Raw genomic sequence first — 22130 nt, forward strand, 5'->3', positions numbered from 1 at the left:
TGCTGCATCCCATAAATTATGGTATGTTGTATTTCCACTTTCATTGTTCTTTTGATTTCTTCTTTGACACATCAGTTGTTCAATAGCATGTTGTTTAATCTTCACATATTTGTGAAATTTTCCAATTTTCTTCTTGTAACATGTCTAGTTTCATAACATTGTAGTCAGAAAAGATGCTTTATATGATTTTAGTCTTCTTAAATTTATTGAGACTCATATTTGTGGTGTAATGTATGATCTATCCTGGAGAATATTCCATGTGTGCTTGAGAAGAATGTGTATTCATTCTCTTGCTTTGGGTGGAAGAGTCTATATATGTCTGCTGAGTCCCTCTGGTCTAATGTGTCATTTAAGAAGGCCGATGCTTCCTTATTTTCTGTCTGAATGAGCTATCCAGTGGTGAAAGTAGGGTACTAAAGTCTCCTACTAGTAATTGTATTGCTACTTCTCCTTTTAGCTCTTTTACCATTTGCTTTATTTATTCACACAACATAAGGGTACCTAAATATTTATTTACAAATGTTATATCCTCTTGTTGGACTAGCATTATGTAATGCCTCTTTTGTTTGGTAACACTGAATACTATGCTATGGACAAAAAAGGCATGCCACTTTTAAAAGAGTAGCACTAAGAACACTTGTAAGTCATGAGCATTAATTGGAGAACAGCTGGTCAGGAAAGTGTAGTCCCAGAGGACCTGCCTCTGCTCATGTTCTACTGTGCAATCTTGGCCTAATTACCACTTTTCCAGGCCTGGGTTTACCCATCTTTTAAGATTAGAGGATTTTCCTCTTTTAAAATTCTATGAAGTACTACTTATTTTACAAACCTAGACTACCTGTGACAGATGGCATACTTAAGGAATTATTTTTAAAAACCTTTTTTATTATCCCTTTCAAGAAATGCAAGTGGAACCCTATATACCACATGCTTGAAAGGTTAGCACAAAGACCAGCCCTATTTGTGCTGCCACCATAGCTGCAGAGAGGAATGTCAGGCAATTCTGTTTCAGTCATTTTGATGGCTGCAGCAGGGAACATCTTTAGGCCAGCTTTTAAAAACTGAGTTAGGGTAAATAAAACAGGAAATTGTATGATCTTCATTAAGACTCCATTGGTGTTTCTGAGCTCCTGCTCCCAAAAGGGCCACTAATAGATGAATTTCTTGTATTGCCGAGAACAAGCCTCTCTCGTCTTCCAAATGCTTCATTTACTAAAACATAAATAAATGGTTAAGAAGCCACCAGATCAGAAAACTAAGAACCTATAATAAAAAGAGACTAAAATGTAGACATGAGCAATGAGGTTATCTACCCTGTGGTGGAGATTTTGTTTTGAAAAATATATATTTAGCACTTTATAAATGGGAAAGCAACCAACTCAAAAGTCCAAGATAATGTTCTGAATGAGGTTTTAACTATGTTTTAAATTGGTCCTCCTTTTTTTAATACTTTACTTTCTTTGCCTTGTCCTGGATTTATCAAACCCACCTTGATAACAAATGTCCAAGCCCTCATAACAATGACTCTATCCTTCCCTTATTGTGCTTCTGATTGTTTCCTACCTTCATCTTTCTTTGTATCATGATCAGAATAGAACTTTTTTGGATTTAGGACCCCAGTGGAGGGAAGATTCAGGAAGTAATAGAAGGGAACAGAGTGGCCCCTTCAGGAAAGCTGGATTTTCTAGGAAGTAGTTTAAAAAAGGCAGATTTCACACTGGGACGAGGAGGGCCATTCTTTGAGCCCACACTATATATCCTTCCAGCTTGCCAATAAAATCTTTCATTTTTAAAATTCAAATCTTGTCATAAAGATACTTAAAAATTATCCACATTTAAAGTGTGAAGACAAACTTATTTGCGAACATGAACATTTCCAAATTACAATTTGATCTTGTCTGTTTCTTACAATTTGATCTTGTCTGTTTCCTAAGCAGACTGTACTAGAGGATGAACACTGGATCCACCTTTGTTATCTCCTTAATGTATTCAAGCCACACATTCTACTTTAGCTCTTAGAGAACTCATCCAGAAAAAGCAGGAAATTAAGATTCTTACCTGAGGAGATTGTGCTTATATCCCAGACCCGAAGCCCTTCTTTCTGACCTCCAAAAGCATAAATAAATGGCAAATCAGGGCAACAGGAAGAACAGAAGAGAACTCCCTGAGAAGAGAATACAAAGTCAGTGATTTCAGTCTTTCCAGAAAGCTCTAATCTCGATCCCTACTCCTGTCTACAAGAACCTATGATTGGAATGGTTACTCAAAACCAACTCACCAGAATCTCTTTCAAGGCTCTTGCAAAGATAGATAGTTCACAGTCAAGTTGGAAGGACTATCTCTACAATACAAAGCTGGACAAGTTCAGCACAATGGACATTCTGTGAGGACAGGTGTATGCTCTGATCACTCAGGTCTCTCATCTCCATTATCATTCTAACAGGGATTTCCTAATTAATCTAATCTGCTAAATATTCCCAGAAACTTTAATTCTCCTTTTTAAGTAATGATGCTGATACCAGATGTCATTATTCAATCATTTAAAATTTTTTGTGTGTTTTTTTTACTTTATTACTAGATAACCCATATGCATCATAGAAAATATAAAAAAGTATAAAAATCACTCTGAGATAACCAGCTGTTTATGTTTTGGGACAGGGTCTTCTAGATTTAAATGTAAGCATTCAAAGACTTAAGTATTTAAATATATGCATGGAATGATGCTATAAAAACTGCTCTGTAACCCGCCTTTCCACAAATATTTATATACATACATACATATATACAATTTTAAACAGCTGTGTGCAGTGTTCTATGTCTGCAATTTAATTTTTATAATTTAGTGCCTAGCATACAGTATATGCTCAATAAATATTTGATGAATGAATTATTGAATTCCAGTTATTTCTAAAACTCTTGCTACTATGTAGTAATCAATTTCAGTGTAGTAAGAACTAGTTATACAAAGAAGTAGGTGATAAACTGACCTCAACAACTATGGTGCCCTATAAAGGTTCAAGATTTCCTGGGACAGTCCTGATTTTAAGGTTAAAAAATTGTGGAACTTATGGTTACCTGGGGGGAAGGTGGGGGAGAGATAGTTAGGGAAGTTGGGTTGACATGTACACAGTGCTATATTTAATATGGATAACCAACAAGAACCTACTGTATAGCACAGGGAACTCTGCTCAGTATTAGGTAACAACCTAAATGGGAAAAGAATTTGAAAAAGAACAGATACATGTGTATGTATAACTGAATCACTTTACTGTATACCTGAAACTAACATTGTTACTCAAATGTACTCCAATATAAAATAAAAAGTTAAAAAAAAAAATGTGGCCATTCCACTTGTGTCCTTGAACACCGCCCCCTCATCATCCTTGTTTTCCCCAGCAACTGTTAATCATGTGAGTTGGAAAAGGAACCAGCTAGTCACTGACTTCTCCCCAAACTGTCCTAAGTTATAAAACTTCCACAAATTTGACTAAGCCCCAAATTAACCTCCCAACAAATCCATATTCTTTAGTGCAATGATTCCTAGAGAAAGACAAACAACAGATCACAAACAAAAAAACCAAGATGCCCAGGGATATTCTTACCATTTTCATGTCCCTAGAGTGAACTAGGCTTGGCCTATCTCCTAATATGTCCCAGATCTTCACATACTTGTCCGCTGATGCAGTCACAAGACAGCCCTTGATTTGACTGCTTAGATCAAGACCTAGAGGAAGATTAGTTCAGAGACTCTCACTTTGAAATAAATTTACTTCATCATAGGTTAATAGAGATGAAAGAAACAGTATTCTTGCTCACCAGAAATTTCATCATTGTGTGCATTAAGTGTAAAAATTGGCTTATCTGAACGTGCATCCAAATTATATACAAAGCCGTCATCTGTACTGGCCTGGAAAGAGTAAAAGATGGGCAAGATAATGTTACATGACAATAAAATTTAGCAATGGGTAAATCGTATAAATCATTGTGAAAATCAGCTATGTACCTGACTTACCTGAAGAGCTTATTACAAATTACCATGGACCTGAAGAATTTACTTGTGGGTAAGTCGAGTTGGTTCTTACAAGGACTAGTTTAGCTGACATGTCTATTAGGCAGTTGGATATGAGTGTGAAGCTGTGGTAGTGATACAGACTGCAGAGATACGGAAGCACAGAGGTAGAAGTTACATCCGTTGAGAACAGAGGGGATACACCCCGGGAATGTATAATTAAGAGCACTGTGTTGAGGACAGAGACCTGGAGAGCACAGCCACTTAAGGTAGAGGCTGAGGAGGAGCTCACAGAAGTAAGAATCAAAGAGGGAGGAGGGAATAACAAAGAATGTTAAAGAAGCCAAGGAAAGAGGGGTTCTAAAGAAAGGAGTGACAATGCTGTCAATATTTTGGCAAAGAGATTTAATCAGATAAGGACTGAAAGGCAGATTACAGTTCCACTTTCAAGAAAGGAAGAGAAAATTTTGAAGGAATTAAGAGACCTAGTCAAGGACGGGAGACAGAAACTTGAGCCTATATACAGGCCAAGGGCAACAGCCAGGACAGGAAAAAGGGAGAGGAAAAAAGGACAACTGATGCAGTCTTGAAGGTGGAGCTGCGGATGGGCATAAAAACAGAAGAAGAGGGAGATCCCATCCTTTGAGACTGGAGGGAAAGAGGTAAACCATTTTATTTTGATTACTTTCCATTTCCCTAAATATTTGTGATTTTAGTACTGATAACCATTTGTTAGCAAATAACCTCAGGAAATGTATGTGCCTGCCTGCCGAGATCTAAAGTACAGTACAACATTCAAATACAACTGGGACTTCACTCCTGGTAACTGTAAGATGAAATCTGGCTTAAGGGAGCTCAGCTGGGAACTGCATGCAACTCCGCGCAGAGGAGATTAAATGTTCCCACAAGTGCAGGAAACTTATTAAAATTGTTCACATATTTTAAGAAAGCTGTTTTTTAAAGAATTCTTTTCCTCATTTACAAAGCACTACATATTTGCTTTAGGAAAATCAGGCAATATATGGATGTATCACAATTTCTCTTATTAATCTTCCCTTCTGGATAAAAGCTGGGATTTTATTTTTCCATGGATTGAAATGTCAGTGGTATCTTTGGATCCTACATGGAAAACTGTTATCCTACAGATATTAAGGGTATTTACAAAATGATCGTAAACTTTCTATCTGGGAGATGGTGGTATATTAAGTGCTATATTAATTAAATAGGCTAGCATTTGCATCACTGGAGGTCCATTTAAGTACTAATATATAAATAAAGGAATTTTTTTGGACTGCTTTAACCATTAAAAAACATAAAAAGAATATTAGTCATGCTTAGTATTTCAAAGTAATTTTAAAATGATCAACTAATTACAACTAATAAAATGTGACACACTTTGGAATGATGGGAAATTAGCAAAATCATTTACATGTTTACTTTTTTTTGTGGCAAATCCATTGTTCTCTTATTAAAAATATCTTTTTTTTTTTAAAGAAAACCCAAACCCAAATACTTCACACTGTTAATACAGAAAAAGCTTTTCAGAGATTCTCTCTACAATGGAAGAAAAAAAGTCATTAATAACCTGATAAACGAACAGTAATATGCACACTCTTACCAAAAAATGACAAGGTGAAAAGTGATTCCAAGTCACTCTCTCGATCTGCCCACTGAATCGCCACATTCGATGGCTTTCCTCTGGACTTCGGCAGTCATACAAAGCCACCGACCTGGACGTGTTCAGGCAAAGTTAGGGTTTTAAGAGTTCAGTTTTCCTATATGTTTTAGTTTATTTTTAATGAAATGGTAATAAAACACCACCATGAAATCAAGATCCAATTATCTAAAGCCTATTTTAAGTAGAAAAATCAACTCATCTAAAAGTAGAAGAGTTGATTTTTACTAATTGGTGGACTCTGGTCCTGTCACTTGAAGACACTGGTAGCTCTGGATGTCACAGTGGCCTTGACCTCCCCCAGACTGAATCCTCTACTTCCAAGATGAATCCTCTCTATTTCCAAAAGAACGGGACAATTTCTAATTTCCCCTTCCCCAGTAGTGCTCAGAGCCAGATAACTCACATCTCAGCCACATTTACTCTTTACAAGCAGGCTACTGTGTTGGGGGAACTGATAGACTTTTGTAATTTTTGCATGAATCCCAACTAAAAAATGTAAATATAGGACTCTTCAAAAGGGTAAGGAACCAAAATAAAGACTGCAAGTTGGTTTCTGTTTCTACTAGCTACCTCTCCTATCTTCAGACCCAATCTGTAAAAAGCACACATGACTGGAAACCCCCCTGTGGTTGACCACAGTGGTCCCAATTCTTCACCTCTCCCTACATCCATGCTCTCTGTCAGTGATCTGACAGTTCATCCCCTAAAGGCAGAGTTCATTTCCCACTCCATGTGATGTCTATTTTGGCCAAGAGTAAGACAGACGTGTATTAGGTCTGAGCCCAGGTCTTAAGAGGCCTTGGTGTCTCTGCTTGTACTCCTGACCTTGCTATGGCAACACGTGTGGGCCAGCCCGTTGGTCCCAGGAAGATGTGAAACAGGAGGAGGAGAGCCAGGTCTCCGGGCCCAGCCTAAACAAGCCAAGATTAGCAGAGCTACCAGTTGAATCTAGCCTCGATTAGCTCAACCCTGCAGGGGATAAGAAATAAATGTTCACTGCTTTAAGTCACTGAATTTTGGGATGGCTTATTTCACAGCAATGTCTAACTCATACACCCTCTAAAAAAATCAAAGTAGTTGCTAGTTAGGAACTACATTGTAACAGAACCATATTCCCTTGCAGATTGAAAGGATCAAGTTGAAAGGACAAATAAGTACTCCTACAAATTTAAACACATAGAAGCTTCAGTAATAAATTCTACCTGAGCATCAAGTGACACTTTCTGAATTAGTTCAAGAGGATAAAAACGACAGCAATAATTCCTGAAATGCCTTCTTACTTATCATATGATCCAGAAATCAGAGTCTGTGCTTCAAATGGATGAAACTGGAGAGTCTGGACCTAAAAGGAAGAAACATAAATGAACAGATCAATGTTTGTTTTGGTTTGGTAAAACTGCCTTATACTTGGTGAGACTCAGTTTGGCAGTGTTTCTACAGATTTTTCCCTTTGAAATGTAGTACTATTTAAAGAAACGTAAATGTACTGCATAATCAAAAGGACAAAACATACTTCCGAATGAAGGCTGACACTTAAAAGACACAATGCAGCATTTCCCAAATTGTGCTTGGCAGTATACATATGTCCCTCAAATGCTAAAGTATAATCAGAAGAAAAAAGGGGAACTGTCAAACTTACTGGGCAACTCCACACGTTCCGGAAGTTTCACAATGTACATTAGCACATTAGATCCCTGGGTTCCGTAGTAACATCTGTTAAATTCTTTAACCCCATTTGGTGACTGATACCCCTTCATCCCTTTTTATGAGCCTCTGTAAAAATGCTGCAAAGCACTAACGTTCCTAGTCACTTCACCTTTCTGCACCCATTTTTGCATCTCTCAGCTGGGTAATTATAACTATCACAAAGGGCTCTGTGAAGATCCAGTGAGATAGCATGTCAAAGCACTTTGTAATTCACAAAAAGCCATATATAAATGTTTGGGATTATTTGTAGTCAATATATGTCTCAGATTTTTTAGAATCCCTTTTATCCATTAAATCACCATACCTTGTCTGTATGTACGGCCAGGCTGGCTGCTGGTTTCCCCAAGGACATATCCCACAGAATAACAGTGTTATCAGCTGATGCACTGGCCAGCACATTTCTGAGAAAGGGAGGAAACAAATCAGGTAATCTTTTAAAAATCAAGAGGATTACATGTAAGAATTCCATTTACAATACCATCAAAAAGAATAAAATACTTAGGAATAAATTTAACAAAAGAAAAGCACGATTTTTAATATACTGAAAACAATAAAAGATTGTTGAAAGAAATTAAAGAGTATCTAAATTAATGGAAAGTTATCTCATGTTCACGGACTGGAAGGCTTAACATTAAGACAAATATTGCCAACTACAGATGGATTTATAGATTCAACCACAATCCCAGCTGACCCTTTTGCAGAAAACTGAATGCTGGTTTTAAAATTGATATGGAAATGCAAGGGACCCAGACTAGTCAAAATAATCTTGAAAAAAGGAGAGCAAGTTAAAAAGTTCACAGTTCCCGATTTCAAAACTGACTGAAAAACAACAGTAATCATTAACAATGTGGTACTGGCATAGGACAGACAGACAGAATAGAAGAGTCCAGAATTAAAGCCTCAAATTTATGTTCACTGGTTTTTGACAAGGGTGCCAAGAGTATTCATTCTTTGTTCAATGGGGGAAAAACAGTATCTTCAACAAATGACTCAGGGTCAACTGGATATTCTACAGCAAAAAAAATGAAGATAGAGCCTTACTTCACACTATACACAAAAAGTGATTCAAAATAGATCACAGGTCTACTAAACTAAGAACTAAAACTATAAAGCGCCCCCCCCCAAAAAAAACCAAAAAAAAAAAACAGGTATAGATCTTCATGACAATGGGTTAGGCAATGGTTTCTTAGATATGACACCAAAAGCAAAAACAACAAAAGAAATAAATAAACGATATCATCAGCATGAGAAACTTTTGTGTTGCAAATAAGACTACCAAGAAAGTGAAAAAACAACCCACGGAACAGGAGGAAATATTTGTAAATCATATATGTGATAAAGGGCTTGTATCTAGAACACATAAAGAACTCTCAACCAAGTAATAAAAAGGCAAACCCAATCAGAAGATGGGCAGAGGATCTGAACAGACATTTCTCCAAAGAAGATATACAAATGGCCAATGAGCATTGAAAAGATGCTCAACACCATTAGTCATTAGGGAAGTGAAAATCAAAAAAATGGGATACCACTTCATACTCAGAGGATGGCTATAATGAAAAAGATAGACAAGGCCTAGCAAGATGTAGAGAAACTGGAACCCCCCCTACATTGCTGGTGGGAATGTAAATGGTAGAGACACTACCATATGACCTAGGAATTAAACTCTTAGGTATGTATCCAAGAAAATGAAAACATAGGTCCATGCAAAAACTTGTTCATGAATGTTCACAGCAGCATTATTCATAATAGGCAAAAACAAACTAAATGTCCATTAACTGGTGAATGGATACACAAAATGTGGTATATCCATATAAGAGAATATTATTCAGCAATAGAAAATGATGTACTGATACACGCTGCAACATGGATGGACCTTGAAAACATTATGCTAAGTGACAGAAGCCAGATACATATGGCCACGTATTATATGATTCCATTTCTAGGAAATGTCCAGAATAGGCAGATCCACAGAGACAGAAAGCATATGAGTAGCTACCAGGGGCTGGAGGCACAGGAGAAAGAGGAGTGACTGCTAATGGCATGGTTTTTGGATTGATGAAAATGTTATGGAATTAGACAGTGGCGATGGCGGCATAACTTTGTGAACATACTGAAAACTACTGAATTATATACTTTAAAAGAGTGGATTTTATGACATCTGTACTTGCTAGGTCATATAGTATGAATTACATCTCAACTGTTTTTTTTTCTTCCTTAAAAAAGAGCATTAAATGCTATTAACAGAAAAAACCCAATATGTCTGCCTCTTAGGGATCAAGCACTAATAATGTAGTTCTACAGCAGAACACAGGCTTTAGGGCCCAGAAAACCTAAAATGGAGTCTTGGTGCTGTCACTTGCCTGCCAATGAGAATGAAACAACCAACCTCAAAGAGCTGCTATGCAAGAACCTGGCTGAGTAATTGGGACATAGCAGGCCCTTGATAAATGTTAGCTGCCTCCTAAAAATACAGATACTCCTGAAATTGAAAGCTCATTCTTCAACATCGAACTTTAACATGGCTCAACACAAAATTAGGCCATTAGTGATAGTAATGTTTTTGTTCAGAAAACCAATATACTGTTGAAATAAAATGCCGATGGACTCGTTTTCAGATATTATTTCCTCAGTAAATTACTTCCATTATACAAACTACTTTCAGTTTTGTAACTCACATTTCAGTGATATATGCAAGGTCTCTTAGGAGGATCATGTATATTCAGGTCATGCTAGCTTTTTTCTACCATTAAGTCCCACATACAGGTCACAATGTTTTAAGTCCTTAGCATTTTATAAATTAAATATTAAATTCCCAGTAACTAGTTTATTTATATACTATGTCTCCCAATAGCAAAAAGTTAAAATTCCACAGTACATTTTTCATCCCAGTCATTCCAAAAATATCTGAGATTCCTCCCTCATTAAAGTTCTTATTGTATGAGGCTAAAAAAACAAAAACAAAACTTCTGAACACTACAACCGCAAGAAGAGTACTCCAACAGGAGTATGAATTAGCAGAGAACAGGCATTTTTTTTCCTGGGAGGATTTTACTAGAAACCAAGGGCCCCACCAGCAACAAGGTCAACATGTTATTCCTCACCATAATCCTAAACTCTGTGCACCAGAGTATGGGACATATTTTAAAGCATACTGCACCTTTTCAGTAAAGAAAGGGGAAAGGAGAACCAAGATCTAAAATAAGATTGAGAAAGGAGAGCGAAGGAGCAAAGAAATGTGTGGCACCGAAGTCAAAGAGATATGAGTGCAGATGGGGAAGGAGGGGAGTACAGGTGCTGATAAGGGTCTAAATTGAACTAGGGAATTGTTGCTGGGGAAAGGAATTGATGAGTCAGTTGGAATACTGATGAGAGGTTGTTCCATTAGAAAGAACTTTCAGTTGCTCAAAGTAACAGTTGCAATATAAGAATTTGTAAATAAAATTGGGTTTCTAAAAGCATGGTACACTCATTATTAGATCTCTTATTTATCTGCCCATTCATCAGGATCAGGCCCAATTCAAGCAAAACCCGAACAACTGCCTGTAGCCCGGCAGCAAGGGATTCATCTGGGGAAGCTTTGAAAATAAAAACAAAAACACCAACAGATTCTTGGGCCCCTGCTCCAGAACGACTGACTCAATCTTGGGGGATTAGAGACTAGGAACTTGTACTTTAAAGGGTTACCCAGAAGTTTCTGATTTGCAGCTATGCTTGGGAAATACTAACCTAAACAACTTTCTCAGGTCCACTTCCCCAAATAGATGTAACTCTGAAGAGGTCTGAACACAAACAAAAAGATAGGATAGCCTTCAGTAAGCCAGCACTCTGGGATCTTCCTTAGAATGCTCACAATTATAAAGTGTCCAGTGTAATAGAAATGCTTTAAAAAAAAGTGCCCTGGGTAATCCAGTTTGTTCTTACCCCCCTTAAGTAAGCTGTACTCAACCTAATGCTTACCTCCCTTGCCCGGGCAGCCCCTCAAACCAACTACACTGTTAGGAAAATGGCCCCTTTGCAGTAATTGTTGTTTAAGGGTAAGTATGAAAAATACATGGATGACATGCAAAAGAATTAAGGTGAACCCTTACCTTACACAGTATAGAAAAATTAACTCAAAATGGATCAAAGACTTAAACTTAAGAGCTAAAACTATAAAACCTTTAGAGGAAAATCTTCATGACAATGGATTTGGCAATGATTTCTTGGCTATAATACTAAAAGCACAGGCAACAAAAGTAAAAATGAACTGTACTACATCAAAATGAAAAACTTCTGTGCATCAAAGGACACTTCAATAGAGTTAAAGGCAACCAATCGAATGGAGGAAAATACTGGCAAATCATAAATCTCATAAGAGATTAACATTCAGAATATATAAAGAACTCACACAACTCAACAACAAAAAACCAAACAACCCAATTAAAAAATGGACAAAAAGACTTGGATAGACATTTCTCCAAAGAATATATAAAAATGGCCAATAAGTAGTTGAAAAGATGATCAACAGCACTAATCATTAGGGAAATGCAAATCAAAACTGCAATGAGATATCGCATCACACCTGTTTGGATGGCTATTATGAAAACAACAATAACAAAAACAGAAGGTATCAAGTGATGGAGAGGATGTGGAAAAATTGGAACCCTTGTGCACTGCTGGAGGGGAGGTAAATGGTGCAACTGCTGTAGAAAACAGTATGGTGGTTCCTCAAAAAGGTAAACATAGAACTACCATTAGATCCAGCAATTCCACTTTTGGCTATATATTCAAAAGAACTGAAAGCAGGGACTCTAACAGATACACGTAAACCCATGTTATTTACATCTGTGTCAGTAACAGCAGCATTATTCACAAGAGCCAAGAGGTGGAAGCAGCCCAGGTGTCCATCAACATATGGATAAACAAAATATGGCATATACGTACAATGGAATATTATTCAGTCTTAAAAAGAAAGGAAATACTGCCACATGCTACAACTTTTGCTAAGTGAAGTAAGCCAGTCACAAGAGGACAAATACTGTATGATTCCACTTATAAGAGGGAGACGCAAGAGGGAGGAGATATGGGGATATATGTATATGTATAGCTGATTCACTTTGTTATAAAGCAGAAACTAAGACACCATTGTAAAGCAATTATACTCCAATAAAGATGTTAAAAAAAAAAAAAAAGAGGTACCTGGAGGAGTCAACTCATAGAGACAGAAAGTAGAATGGTAGTTACTAGGGCCTGGGGGGAGCAGGAAATGGGGAGTTATTGTTTAATGGGCATATAGTTTCAGTTCTGGAAGATGAAAAGGTTCTGGAGTTGAATGGTGGTAATCGTTTTGCACAATGTGCAAAAATGTCCAATGAACTGTACACCTAAACGTGGTTAAAATGGTGATGTTACACATATTTTACCACAGTTAAAAAAAAAAAAATATAAAGAACACGTGGATGAGATGTTGTGAAAACTAAATGAAGTGAGAAAAATGTCTTCCCGGAAGAAACAATTCTACTGCACCACTGGCACTGCAGTACCTACTGTTTTTTCCCAGTGGTGTTGGAGAGCAGGGCACTTGGTCCCCAAATATGTAATGAGCATCTACTAAGTGAAGAGCTGGCAGGTGATGCTGGGGGGGTGCAAGGATACAGACAGCAGAGCTCCTGCCTTCCAGCAGCTTGTACTGCAGGAAAAGAAAATAAAACATGGACACAAAGATGCGAAACTCACAATGTAGAGAGATAAGTGTAGACAGGAGGTAAAATCACAATGGTTACCGTCTTTAACAATCCTGCAAATGGTATTTCTTTTTACCTGATCAGCTTATTCCAAGAAAGGTCAAGGACAGCATCGGTATGCCCATCTGCTGAGGAATTCTGTAATAATTGTTTAATTACTTTTGGTATTAAAGTACACCCCCAAATAAAATTGGTATATTAATTTGAAAGATTCTTTAAACCTTATTTTGATTTTAAGTAAACTTGCCCAAATATTTAGGGAAAGAAACACCTTTTCCTCCTCTTACTTGAGAGACGTGATAAATTTCTTTACAGGGAAGAAGCTATAGTAGTTCTTAATCTAGGTGCTATAATTCTACAAATCAATCCCCACCCCACCCATCTCTCCCCCACCAAAAACCTGACAGTTTTAAAAGCTACAGGAATTAATACACGGATATTTAGAATTCAACATACTCAAGGCTAAATAGAAATATTTTAAAAGTTCAAAAATAGCATATTAGTGTGAATAGCTACTCTATAGGAAGGAAGATCATAACCTTAAGAGTAATTTGTTTTGTGTAAGGATGAATAACGTGCCAGTGGAGATTTTATATAATCAGAAGTCAATTTTTCTTTGGATGGGCTTTTCAAAACTAGAAACTAGAGTAACTTCATAATTACCTGTCCTATTTCACCGAAAGTGTCTAATTGAAAAAGTGCATGTTCCCATCCCCCAACCCACAAACCTCTGTTTGTCATTAGAGTTTAAGTATCTATTAGCTTGTTTACCTTCTTTCCTTTCTTTTTCTTCTTTTTTGATAGCTTACTTCCAAGTGTAAAGACTGGCTCCAAAGAGTCCACTATATCAAGGTCCCACACTTCAATAACGGGGGTCATGTTTCCCACAGCAATGTAATTTCCTACAGGAGGAAATGATATACTACTTATGATTTAAAATACAACTCCTAATGAAATACATTACACTTCAGATTAACTGAGTCATGGCTTACAGCAGTTTCTCTCAAACTTTCATATGTGTGTACACCACCTGAATGTTGTTAAAATGCAGATTCAGTTTCAGGAGGTCTTGGGTGGGGCCCCACAACTGCATTTCTAACTGGCTCCCAGGTGATGGCAATGCTGTGCTGCCGGTCCTCAGACCACAATTTGAGTAACAAGGGCTCAGTCTCCCCGGCCCAGGGTCCTCACTTACGTAATGAGAAAACCCTTCCTACCTTCGTAGACTGTTGTGAGGATGAGGATTTGATTAGATCATGAATGTGAACAAGCTTTGCAAACAAGATGTAAGGTATGAGTATTAACAGCAGCTATGGCCAAAGGGACTCACACGAGAGCCCAATTCTTTCTTCATTTTGGTTTACCGTGATGTTTTCTGAAAAGGGTCATGCACTAAACTCTAGCTGGTAACATCAGACACACCGTGCCAGTTTACAGGTTTGGGTTTGCAGGAGGCCTTCCCACAGTTCTGCAGACCCAAAGCTTCCGGGCCCTGTCCTTCTGCCTACAGTGGGGCAGCAACCTCCTGAGCCTGTCCAAAGACTAGAGACACACAGACCCAAAACAATCAAGCGACTGTGTTTGGAGAACTATGTAACTTCACAAAACATCAATAATTATGACAACATTCATATAAAATAGGTAACTTATGTGGCTAGGAAAAACACATAGGAGTAGAACCATTGAGCAATCTCAAGTTTTCTAATTACCAGTTGAATCATCTGGGCTAGGATCAAAATTCAGCCACTCCACACTCAAAGGGTATGCAGACAACAGGATATCATGGTGGACATAAAAAGAATCTTCTTCTTGATTATAAACTGAGAAGATTGGGAAAAGAGACTTTATTACATCAGAATAAGAAATCATATCCCACTCAAAAGAAAAGATTCTCCCTTTTAAACCTATGGGAGACACTTGCTTAAAGTGAGACATATTTTATGACATTAAAGACATTCCAAAGTATTTAGTGCTAGGCAAAAATTTTTCATGTCTAATATATTCCCAGCACCTGGTGTGCCCCAAAGGCGAACAGGAACACTGACAGAGAATTGACTCTGCCTGAATACTCCATCTGCATGTTCCCCGGCTAAAATGGTCCTACCTTCTGGTTCACCAATTACAGAAAACAAACGAGGTCTCCATAAGAAATATTTCATTATTATTTTATCTTTTAAAGGTCTATCTGGCCGTAAGTAAAGAAGAACAAATCAGCACTGGAGAGAAATAACTCATATTTAGAAGTCTAAATGCCTGTCAAAAATTGCTTCTTTAATATTTATTGTTAAAATCAATAAGAAGTCTTTTAAAAATTATATAATGAAACACTGACAAAAATAGAACCCAAGTAGTCAGAATTACCCCCAATATGTTTTTTACTGGAAAGAAGCAATGTTAAGATAAGCTAAGGATTTTTAAAAAATTCTTCAGACCACTGCATCTGGGACAGATCTTGGGATCAGCAGATTCCATGTAATGCTCTATCACATCACTTTATGGTAAGAATGTGTTCAAAATGATTAGGCTGTGGCCCTGCAAGAACCTCAACTATGGTCAATGTACTCAGCTTACATTTTAAATAAAAATGATGATGACGCCTTAAAATAGTCTTCTTTTAACCATGTCAGATTATTATTCAGATTTGATTTAGAGCGCAATTTTGAAATTATTCTTGAACAGAGATACACTAGGTAATCTGGAGATTCACACCAAATCCAAATAAAATATATCGTTAATGACCTAACCTAGAACAACGTAGGAATACAACTGCTTTACTTCAACTTCTCAGCTCCTGTCTAATGCTCACGAGATTCAAAGGAATGACTACAGTAAATTCTCAAGTAAGAATGCATAAAAATCAACGATGACAAACCGTAATAGTTGCAATTTTTTGAAATCAGAATTGGTCTTTTAAAAATTCCATCAACATGGTTTACATTTGAAATATGTAAATAGTTCAAAGATAATTAAGAGAATAACTTCATATTGACGTATTTGCTATTTAAAGCTTTTTTGACTTTATAAATAGATCACAATGGGCCATGGAATAAAAATGGCCTGATTGATAGGCTTTCTGCAGGCAGTCTTAAAGACTGTGAAGAAATCCAAGCTAAAAAATGGAGTCAAACATTAAACCCAAGGGTTTTAATTTTCAAACTGTGTAACTGTGTTTCCTATAAGAAAAGGCATTAGCCTATTAATCTCTTTAAAGCTTCAAAATTTTAAGACAGATGAATAGAAGAGTGTTGGGGAAGGAGAGTATCTGGGCACGAATGCACCTGTCCGAGGACGTGTGCACAGAGGAAGGGGCAAAAAAAAGAAAAAGGGAAAATATGGAGGCAGAATATTCCAGACATCTTAAAGCTTTGTCTATTTTAAGAAAATAGTCATTAATGTTTGTTGAATTAATAAATATCAACATTAAGAAATATCTTATTTAAGAATTCCAATAAAAAAGAAAAACTCAAATCATTGCCTACTTCCGATTCAAAGTACAGCTGACCCTTGAACAATGCAGAAGTTAGGGACGCTGACCCTCTGCACAGTAGAAAAGCCCTGTATAACTTATAGTCCGCCCTCTGTATCCCAACCAAATGCGCATCGTGTAGTTCTGTAGTATTTACTATTAGCAAAAGTCTGCATATAAGTAGATCTATGCAGTTCAACCCCGTGTTGTTCAAGGTTCAACTGTATTCACCTCTGGCTTTAGTGCAAACATTCTCTGCGCTGAGAAAGGTGACCAAAATGTTTTGGTCTCTCAAGAAAAATGTGGCCTCTACGCTGAATTTTTATGAAAAGAATAAAATGTTTTGCAAAAGGGGATCTATTTGAAATGACTCTGAAAAAAAGCAGGATAAATTATATTGAGTAACCTTTGCCACATAAAGAAAAAGCAGCCAGAAAGCAAACTGGAGTAAAGAGCCAGGGTAAAAAGTTACCTCAGGGTAATGAGATTATTATTTTTTCTTGCATTTTAAAATAGTTTTACTTCCAGGTTTTCTCCATTGAGGGGAAAATGTTAAAAACTGGCAAAAATGTTTAAACAAAAGATTAAAAAAACCCAGTTAGAACCTTCCAGGTGACCTATTTCCATAAGTAAAGTCAAGTACCAAACTAACACATCGGACTACACATGCCCAGGCACAATAACCAGGAAGTCTGATTTAACTAGGTAACCAACTTAAATGAAATACAGAAGGATCTGGTGCTTAGAAATCCATAATAGTTACTATGATGGTTATTTTAGTATCACTTAAGTAGAAAACTTTTTAGTAAGGGATGTATCCCACTTACCATGTACCTCTAAATTGCACTGGTCCTGTTCAGCTCTGCCACAAACTATGAGATTGTCATTGGGCTTAATCAAGAAATCTTCACGTTCGTACTGCTCCTAAGTGGAGAGAGAAAACGTCATTGACTAGAATCACATATTTGGGAAGGTTTTTCAAACACTTAAGGAGCATAATTAGAAAAGCCATATAGATATTTACCGTATCTTTCAGAGTAACATAAGGATCTTGATCATTACTCCCATAGACTGTAAGACCCAAAAGAGATTCACCAAGAGTTTCAGTATCTGTAAGAATTCATAAAACAGAATGAATAAAACAGTCATTTTGACGAAAGCATTTCTCCTAAGGCATCCCATCTTTAGACTTAGATCCAACCATCTATTTCATAACTAACACTGGATCATCCACAATTGGGAAAGGAAATAGTGGATGATAATAAATAGGAGTTTAAAAGCCATTTATATTTGGTGCTGGAATGCACATCTGATAGTCTTGGAATACACAATCTTCCATTAAAAGAATCAAATCAAACCAAGAAACTCCCTTTTAGAAAGTATTAGAACTCTACTCAGATCCTCCAGTTTGCTCCTTGTAATCATTATTCAAAAGTGCTACAGAGAGGTGGCCTCGCAGACCTGGAAATAAATAGGTCCCTAAAACACTGGTATCAACACAATAAATTAATGGTTGCCTGGTCAAATAAAATTGAAAAATGATGAGTCTCATAAAGTTAAATGGGTTTCTTTATTGCAAGATGTCTCATAACCACTGATATGCTAACTTGCCTAATGAATCTGAAAGAGGGGATACTACACGCCCTTTTCACCAAACTTACCTCAAAATGGCATTCTTTTATGGCATGTCTGCAAAGGTGACATAGAGTAGACCCCGAGTAACATAAAACTCAGGAGAAGGAAGATACTCTTTTCAGGGGAAGCTACTTTAAGGAGGCAGGGCTAATACGTCTTAAACATCTGACAGGCAACAGAGATGGGAATTTCTACTGGATGAGAAAGACAGAGTCAATACTCTGCAGGGTATAGAGAGTATTAGGGAGCAGTGTTTGAATGGCTTTTCTCCAGGCTGCTTAGCTCTTCTTTCTCTGTATTCCCATGGCACTCTGTCCTAGTAGGATGGAAGCCAACCCAGATGGGCCCACAACCGAGTCCAATGGAAAAAACTATCCCCTGCATCTAGTGAAATACACAGAAAAGCATGAAGGCTTTAGAGCCAGAGAATGTTCAAACCTCAGCTCCATTAATCACCAGCTGCATGATACTGGCAAAGTTATTTCATCTCTGTAAGCCTGTTTTCTCTTCTGTAAAATGGAGGTAATCATTCCTCTCTCATTGCAGGTAAAGAAAAATGAATTACAGATTATCATAACCACTACTTGCAATAAAACATACAATACTAACATTTTTTTGTTTTTTAGATCTTAGAGGGTTGAACTGATTTTTTAAATCAGTTTAGGAAACATGCTGTCTTCCTTGAGCCCGATTATTTGACTGACATAAAGGACAACAGATTCTCAGAGTAAAGCTTTGGTGGAACACTAGAAGCATGATCTAACGCATTGAGTTTGTGATTAAAAACCAGTAGAAGTGGGTGAATTCTAACCTGGGTCACCTTCCTCATCATATTTATCTAAGGCGTACTCGGCCAGCTCATCATCATCCAGCGTCCTGTCATCCTCTGGGTCGCCATCCTCCAGGGGCTCCCGAGGTCGGGCCTGGGTACGGGCACTCTGCATGCCATCTTCTGAAGGATCGCCTGTCTCTTCTTCATCACTGCCACCTTCTTCTCTATGCCAATGAAAAAATAAAAAGTAAAAAGATCACCTAAAAGGCACCGTTCAATAACAAGACCGCCTTGTCGTCATCGTTTAAGATTTACATTTCATCTGGACTTTACTACAGGTGTCAACATCCCAAAACTTACTGTAATTTTTCCTTTGCTTCAGCAATGAGACGTTTCACTTCTTCTTTACTAAGCTCTACCTATAAAAGACCAAACATTTCATTATGATATATTTAGGGAAATCATTATAAGCCTTTGAATTAAAAAGTTTACAAACTAATATAAAACAGCTTCAAAAGACATCAAAAGTCAAATGGAGTTTTCACAGGTCCTTACAAATTAAGATCCTTCTCACCTAAAACTGTTAAAAAAATCATGTTCGGTCTACCTCTCCAATCTTTTTCAAAAAAGACGGACTTGTATAAACTGGCTTCTATGAAACCCCATCTCATTTCCAATTACCCCAACTCCTTGGCCGCTTCTCCCCATTTTTCCTGTGGATATTCCTAAACAAACCACCCTTGCCTTGGTCCTCTGTTCTTTCCCCTGGTATCCCTACCAAGTATTCACTCATTATGCTGTCACTTCCTTGCAAATCACATTCATTCTCAAGACTAAAACCACCATCTCTGGAAAGATTACTCCAAACTTTCCCTTCTCTAGCCCTGTATACTGTAGTTCCATTTTTCCAATTGCCTATAAGACTCTCCACTTGGACATCCTGTTCAAAACTGAAGTCATTCTCTTTACTTAAAAACTGGCATTCCCTCACCTAATCAATGCTTCAGTACCTTTTAAAAACGCCCCTATCACTGCTAAACTGTAAGCTCCTTGTCACTGTGTGTTCTGCCCGTGGTAGGGATACCTGATGATAGATGATGAATCAAACAATCACGCAGTTTGTACTAAAAGGCCTTTAATAATATGGAAATCCTCTTGGATGATGACATTCTACTGTTAGCTCCAGAAACTAAAGGTTCTTAAGTTTAACCAAAAGATACTTATTTTTCTAATTTCTCTTATTGATTTTGAGTTTTCCTTTCTGGGACTTTGTAGAATAAATTCAATCTCTTCTTCCTATAAACTCTTCAAGCAATGGTTCCAAATTTGTCTGCACATTAGAATCACATGGGGGAATCTTTTAACAATTTCAGGCTCTACTCCAGGCTAATTAAATCACAACACTTGGGAGGTGGTATTTTTTTTAAGCTCCCCAAGTGGTTCCAATGTGTAGACATGTTTGAAAATCACTGTCGTCAAGTATTTGAAAGGCTGTATGTTCCTTTTAAACAACAACTCTTACCTCCTTCAATAATTTTTAATATGAGATGGTTTCCTGTCCCTATTCTACGTATACCGCACTGAATGCCTACTGTGAGCCAAACACCGGAGAAACTGGTGAATAAAACAGTCTGTGCCCTGGTGAAATTGGCTCAATAACATTGAAACAAACACTTCCCCGCCCCTGCTTCTTTCATAGCATTTATTCCCACTGACATATAGTATTATATATGCACGTTATCAACTCCATAAAGGCAGGGACTTTTCCTGTTTTGTTCATGCCTATCCCAGGACCCTGAACAATGCCTAGTACAGAGAAAGCGCTTCGTAAGTATCTGTTGAATAACTTAAGTAATCTTCTCCTCTGCTACAGACTCAGTCTCTCACTCCTGTAGGCTTTCGCTTCATGACGTGTCGCGTTTACCTCGCATCCCCACTGCCACATCAACATCTGACTTGGACTACTGCGAGAAATTCCTAATTCAACTCCCAGCCTCACGACACCGTGGTCTCCACACCAGCTTTTCTACACCACAGCTTTCATCCAGTTTATTCCTCTAAACGCCGAGCGGAGGAGTGGAAAGTGGAGTTTCACATATGTGCCCCCTCTTCCCGTTATGCCTGGAAACGCACTGGGGTGGTGGGAGACGATGTGGTGTCGTCAGGAAGGCTCTGGGGGAGCTCCCCTTACGAGCACCACTCCGCCCCCTTCCAGCCCGTGAGGTCCACGTGTGTGCGAATTGGGGGTGGGGCTGGGCTTGGGGGAAGGGACCGTGAGGAGGCGGGGCCCCCGATCCCAGGCCCAGGAGTCCCAGACCCTCGGAGCCGCAGCCCTAGTCACGACAAACACGCCACAGCCGGCCTCACCCCGTCAGTCCCACCAGCCGCGCCAGGGCCGCGCGCTCCGGGTCCAGGTCCGCAGATGGGGCTGACTCAGGCTGCTGCAAAGAGGCCGCTCCCCCTACCTCGGAGCGACCAGGCCTCACCTTGTCTGGCGTCTCTTTGGCCACGCCGCAGCGGACCCAGGCCACGCACGTCACCTGGCGGCTGCGGTTCATCGTCCTCGGCGCAGCGACGCCTCAAGCTAAAGCCTTGGCCCCAGCTGGTCTCAAAGCGCCGCCGCGATCCGGTCCCCACGCTCCCCGACGGGGTCCGGGCGACGCCTCGGCAGAGCGCAGGCGCGGGGCGCTGGTTCCTGTGGCGTCGGCGCCCGCTTCTGACGTCATTCGAAGGCGCCTAAACGGGAAAGGGGTGGAGAAAGGGTTGGAACCTGAAGCAGCTGGGCGAGGAATCCACGTGGGCTGGACTGTGCTGTGTGGGATGATGTGAATGGGCTCCACAGGACACCTGTGACGGTGTCTGCAGGCTTCGTGGAAGCAATGACTAAATAAGTGAAAATGGAACTGCAGGGGTCAGAGGCAGATTTCCACCGACCTTTATTTTGCCTCCATAGACTAAAAGCTGACAAATGGTAGAGGTTTTAGGTTTATTTTTTAAGCTTTCTCCAAAATGAATTTATCTTTTTTTCTTTTCTGGCCGAGCCGCGCGGTTTGTGGGATCTTAGTTCCCCAACCGAGGATCGAACCCGCTTTGGCAGTGAAAGCGCTGAGTCCTAACCATAGGACCACCAGGGAATTCCC

The 22130-nt window shown here is 38.6% G+C and overlaps 1 protein-coding gene across 1 annotated transcript; it reads right to left on the reverse strand.

The window, feature by feature from the left end:
- Positions 1-864: 864 nt before the first annotated feature.
- Positions 865-21692, reverse strand: PWP1 (PWP1 homolog, endonuclein). Its single transcript, XM_061204403.1, has 15 exons — positions 21477-21692; positions 19351-19409; positions 19030-19214; positions 17608-17693; positions 17411-17507; positions 14827-14937; positions 13889-14019; positions 13194-13255; positions 7699-7795; positions 6968-7029; positions 5628-5739; positions 3817-3907; positions 3603-3724; positions 2059-2164; positions 865-1212 (listed from the first exon to the last, which is right to left on the reverse strand). Exons 1-15 carry the CDS (start codon positions 21546-21548, stop codon positions 1103-1105), a joined length of 1503 nt encoding a protein of 500 aa, XP_061060386.1. The 5' UTR covers positions 21549-21692; the 3' UTR covers positions 865-1102.
- Positions 21693-22130: the final 438 nt, after the last annotated feature.

Source organism: Eubalaena glacialis, chromosome 11 (genome assembly GCF_028564815.1).
Source record: "Eubalaena glacialis isolate mEubGla1 chromosome 11, mEubGla1.1.hap2.+ XY, whole genome shotgun sequence".
Classification (NCBI taxonomy): domain Eukaryota; kingdom Metazoa; phylum Chordata; class Mammalia; order Artiodactyla; family Balaenidae; genus Eubalaena; species Eubalaena glacialis.